The sequence below is a fragment of the Syngnathus floridae genome, chromosome 9, assembly GCF_059516105.1.
Source record: "Syngnathus floridae isolate MCC-2025c chromosome 9, RoL_Sflo_1.0, whole genome shotgun sequence".
Taxonomy (NCBI): Eukaryota; Metazoa; Chordata; class Actinopteri; order Syngnathiformes; family Syngnathidae; genus Syngnathus; species Syngnathus floridae.
Window position 1 is genome coordinate 15,513,924 of NC_142421.1, and position 5,344 is coordinate 15,519,267.

The 5,344-nt window shown below is 44.7% G+C and overlaps 1 protein-coding gene across 1 annotated transcript; it reads right to left on the bottom strand.

Annotated features, from left to right (window-relative positions):
- Positions 1 to 3,305: 3,305 nt before the first annotated feature.
- Positions 3,306 to 4,516, bottom strand: LOC148393670 (janus kinase and microtubule-interacting protein 3-like). The gene is made up of 3 exons (XM_088385789.1): positions 4,175 to 4,516; positions 3,970 to 4,095; positions 3,306 to 3,600 (listed from the first exon to the last, which is right to left on the bottom strand). Exons 1-2 carry the CDS (start codon positions 4,385 to 4,387, stop codon positions 3,979 to 3,981), a joined length of 330 nt encoding a protein of 109 aa, XP_088241915.1. The 5' UTR covers positions 4,388 to 4,516; the 3' UTR covers positions 3,306 to 3,600; positions 3,970 to 3,978.
- Between the last annotated feature and the right edge of the window lie 828 nt (positions 4,517 to 5,344).

Sequence of the window (5,344 nt, forward strand, 5' to 3'; positions counted from 1 at the left end):
GTCGCTGCTCAGTGGCTCACGGCCATCGCGCCAACAGATTTGAATTTTGGCGGAGGTTCGGGCAATTACGTCATATCCGCGGCATTTGACTGCGACGTAATACCCGCTTATCTGAAACGGCAGTTAAAAGTAGAGTTACATCAAGTTTTCTTGGAACCTAAACGAATGAAAGAAAACTATCATTTGGCCACAACCAACATTCACAGATACAACACAACGTGCGGGGTTGAGGTTAAAGATTGAGTGAAGGGCCCTCGTTTTAAACTACTGTTTTGAAAAGGAGTGGGAACAAGTAAGACGTATTTAATTTATTTAATGGGAAGTAGTAAGACTTATTAAATTTATTTAATCTACTTTTCTTCCCAGGCAAAATTTGATGTGCTGCAATTCCAAATTTCCAAAGTGAATGAAGGAATGAAGTCCTTTAAATTATGATTTTGTATAAATACTAGGCATTAACACAAAATCGACGGCACAAAATGGGCAGACTTTACTTGTTTGAAAAGGACTGGTTACAAGACAGACTTTTTTAATTTATTTAATGGGAAGAAGACTTATTTAGTTTAATTGATCTATTTTTGTTCCCTGCCAAAATTCGATTTGCTGCAATTCCAAATTTCCAAAGTGAATGAAGGAAAGAAGTCGTTTAAATTATGATTTTGTTTAAATACTAGGCATAGACACAAAATCTACGGCACAAAATGGGCAGACTTTACTTGTTTGAAGAGGACTGGTTACAAGACAGACTTTTCTGATTTATTTAATGGGAAGAGGACTTATTTAGTTTATTTAATCTATTTTTGTTCCCTGGCAAAATTGGATTTGCTGAAATTGTATTTTGCCAAATCTCGATTTGAGACCTGATAGGAAGTATTAAACGCTTAGTTAAATCAATACAAGTTGGTAATAAGAGCGAGTAATGTTGGTTGAACCGATGAATGAAGGTTGAAAGCAATTTAAATTATGACTTTGTATAAATACTAGATATTAACAGAACATCTACTGCGCAAAATGGGCAGAGTTTACTTGTTTGAGAAGGAGTGGTTTATTCAAAACTAAGATTTATGTAATCTGTTTGTTCCCAGGCAAAATTGGATGTGATGCAATTCCAAATTTCACCACATGATGGTGCCCAATTTTGACTTCATAGGACATATTAAACACTTAGCTTGTTATTATGTTCAAGGTAATCAGATTTGTTTATCATTCTAATGGCCTCTTCAAAACTATTCTGGATTACTACTTTGGATCTATTCTACATTACTTGGCAACAACATACTCTGTAACAGATTAGGCAGTATAATCACATATGTTAACTTGAGAGTGCCCACACTCAATCTACTTATCGTGATGTGTTAAATCAATTACTGTTAGACATTATTTGTCTGATAATCTACCAAATCTTTGAATTGAAGAATTTGTGATTTAATTAATAGCTTGTTCAGGGTAATCAGACTTGTATATAATTCTAATGGCCTTCTTTTGAAAACTATTCTGAATTACAACTTTGGATCTTATATTACTTTGCAACAATCTACTCGGTGACAGATTAGGCAGTATAATCACATATGTTAACTTCAGTGCCCACACTGTATTTATTTATGGTTATTTGTTAAATCAAGTACTGTTAGACATGAAATAGGAAGTGTTTAACATAAATGTTATGGCTACTCACCATTGTAGCTCGCTCCTGGTCAATGATATGAGCCTCTTCTTGCAGTGGAAAACTTGCAGCCAACAAACACCGTGGAACCTAAAGGAATGAAATTAAACATTAACATTTCGCCCGGACCAACATTCACACGTACAACGCAACGCGGCTACACTTCTGCTATTACAAACGTAAATCTCCTTAAACACAACGAGTGTTACTTACCGTGTACGCTCTAGGCAAAATTGGATGTGATGCAATTCCAAATCTATCTGAAACGGCAGTTAAAAGTAGAGTTACATCAAGTTTTCTTTTTTAATCAACACAATCATTTACAACCGTTGACCAGAAAGAATCGTCAAAATTCGACGTCCCCCACAAACGCCACGCTCACTCGCTTTTCAGGGCAACAAAAGTACTTCTTTTTAAAAACGATGAGTTGTACTTACCGTGTACGCTCTGGACGGTCCAGTTGCAAGCAGAAAATAAAAATATTTCTCTTGTTAGTCGTATGTTACCATCCGCTGTGTCTTTGTCAACATCGCCGCCATTTTCCTACTTCCTGCTGCGAGCCACGCCCACGGATTTAAATTTGGGCGGAAGCTCTTTCCATTGGCGTCGTTTTCGCGTATAGCAAATCCGATTGGTTGGGAAGGGGGCACGGTTATGCAGCCGAGGGGTCCTGTGATCGGTGGGATGTAAAGTAGGCGTCGACGTCACGTCCGCGTCACGTGACCACGACGTGGCAGACGTCATATAGCAACCGCTGTTTTGTTTAGTAGACTTACAGTTGTTATGCATTGACATAATGGCGCACACACCAAATAGATTTAAATAAATTAAATAATTCTTCTGCCCACTCTCTTTTAAACAAGTTAACTCTCCCCGCGGATTTGAATTCCGGCGAAAGTTACGCCCATCGACGTCACGTATGTCACGTGACCACGACGTGGCAGATGTCATATAGCAACCGCTGTTTTGTTTAGTAGATTTACAGTTGTTATGCATTGGCATAATGGTGTGCACTCAAAATAGATTTAAATAAATTAAATATTTCTTCTGCCTACTCCCTTTTAAACAAGTTAACTCTGCCCACGTCCATTGACGTCTTGTCTGCGTCACGTGACCACGACGTAGCGACGTCATATAGTAACCGCTGTTTTGACCAGTAGACTTAGTTATTATGCGTTGACATAATGGCGCACTGGTTAGCATGGCCACCTCTTAAGCATGATGATGCGGGTTCGACGCCTGATCAATGTTAGCATGGAGTGAGCTGAAGTGCATGGCGCTGAAGATTTGAATCTTTGAAATGCGCTGAGGTCTGACATATCAGGCAGAATGGTTTGCCATCACGTTCAACAAAAAATAGAAACTTTCCCACTCTGATTAAAACGTCCTGTGTTCATCTACGTATTTTCGTTTTGCTGTGCATCTTTTCCCTGCCATTTCGAGAGCCCAATTGACACTCATAGTTTAAAGAAATGTGTTTGCCCATCCTACTTTGTGGAATTTCACCACATGCGCTTTTGACCAAAATACCAAATTGAACTCAAGTGAAGCCAACACGCACAACCCCCCCCCCCCCCCCACACACACACACACACACACAAATGTTGATATGAACATAAAAGAGCCGCATGCGGTTCGGGAGTTGCGGCTTGGCCAAACCTGTACTATACAACTTTATTTGTATAAAATTTTCACAACAGCTGTCACACAAACAAAGCGGGAAAAACCGAAGACGTGCGTGTTCCGCCAACGCTGGATTTATTTGCACCTTTGAAAAGACACCGTATTGCCGCAGATGTGGCAAAGAGTACTTTTGGGCATCTGAGACGGAAGGATGTCCAAAGCATCACGTCACCTGCTCTGGTAGGCATGGTGGTGGGACGTTGAGGTCAACCGCTTTGGGGTTGGCTGAATCTTTGATCGCAGGATGCCACACACTTGAAGACAGAAGCAGAAAAGCAGAGCTAAATGCAAAATGTACTCACCGGTGACTCCAATTTTTTTCCCCCCTGAAGAAACAGCTGGACGGGTGGCCCCGGCTGGCCAGTGGGACTCTTGTTATTCTGACCCTTTTTAGTGCGCGTTTGGGGCAACAACCGTTTTTTGTGGCGCTCTCTTCTGGTTCAAAAGTGCCCTGCATGTGAATTTGCTTTTCCTGCCTTCTGATTGGATGAGCGCCGGTGTGACGCGGTGCCTCTGTCACCGTGGCGGGAGGTATACGTTGGCATCGGAGCGTCTGCCAACGTCTGAGACCGGCTGGCAGTGTATCGGAGGTGTCGAGTGCGGTGCCGCTGGAGCTCACTCACCAGCTGGTGTTAGGGCCACAGAATGAAGGCCAAGGAGAAGAATAGAAAGAGAAACAGAAACTTCTCCTCCAATTGTTTGATTTGTCTCTTCTGAGCTTCGATGAATTCTTTCAGCTCTTTGTTCCTCTAGGACGGACAAATGGAAAGTGGCATTCAAAAGCCAGTAAGCGTGCAAGTAAGTGCCGGGCTGGCTTTGGGCCCTTACCTGTTGCGCGCTGTGCAGCAGATCCATTCTCTCTTGGAGAATGCAAGCGTCGCGCTCCCTCAACTCGCACATCAGGGCTCGCTTCCATTGGTCCACGGCGCTCCTAAGCTCTTCTCTCTGATCCGCCGTCAGCACGTCATTCACGCCAGCATGGCTGGCTTTTTCGCCGTCCGTGGCGGGGCAGTCCCGCTGCGGTAGCGCCTCGTACAACATGGCCTCCAGCTCCAGGATCCTCTGGGCCGCAATCCTCGTCCATCAGTGGTCCGGCGGGAGATTTGAGGGCGGCTTACCTTATGAGCCTGGTCCATGGAACACTTCCTGAAGTCCAACTCTTCATCCAGGTAGCCCTTCTGCTTGCAGAACATATCCTAGCACAGCTCAAGGTCAGAATTGTTGGGGCACATTGCCGGAGTTCCCCTTGGCTGATGTCGCGTGTCTGTCTACCTTCTCACTTTCAATGTCCAACATCTTCTGTTGAAGTGCTGACTTGGTCACTTTGATGTATTCTAACCACTGAGGAAAGGCTGCTGTCACATAAGCAGAATGCGAGAGCGTGCGTGGACGTGCGCGTTACCTTCTCGGCTAGGGTGAGAAGGGTCCTGGCGTGAATCACGACCACCTGCTCCTCGTTGGTGAGATTCTGCAAGAGCCCAAAGGCACAGCGTCAACAAGCTTCTTTCAGCGCAAAGCCTTCCAAAAGTCACATTTGAGCCGCCGAGTCTCGTGGAGTGCGAACATAAGGAGTTCGACATACACTTACGGCGTTATAGCCCAGGATGTCCAGCTTCTTCATCAGATCACTGATGACGATGTCCGGGGGAAAGGCGCAAGGAGCAATGTAAGGTGTTCTGGGACCTCGGGTTAAGGTTAGGGTTGCGAGGGACGCCTTACGTACGCTCACGCCCTCGGCCTCGCAGTAGATCTGCAAAGGGCTGAGGCCGTCTGGGAAACGGACTTGCAGAAAGTTCAAGACGGGGGAGCGCCACTCCCTCTCCTGAAAGGCAGAGGCATGCATCCGTCCGTCCGTCCGTCCGTCCGTCACATCTCTGGCCTCAACACGCTTGTGCGAGTCTTCCCACCTCCAGCTCCAGGATGCGGAACTCAAGCAGTTCGTTTTGGTCTCGGATATCCTGGATGTGCTCTTTCAGACGCGCTTCTTCCGCCTCCATC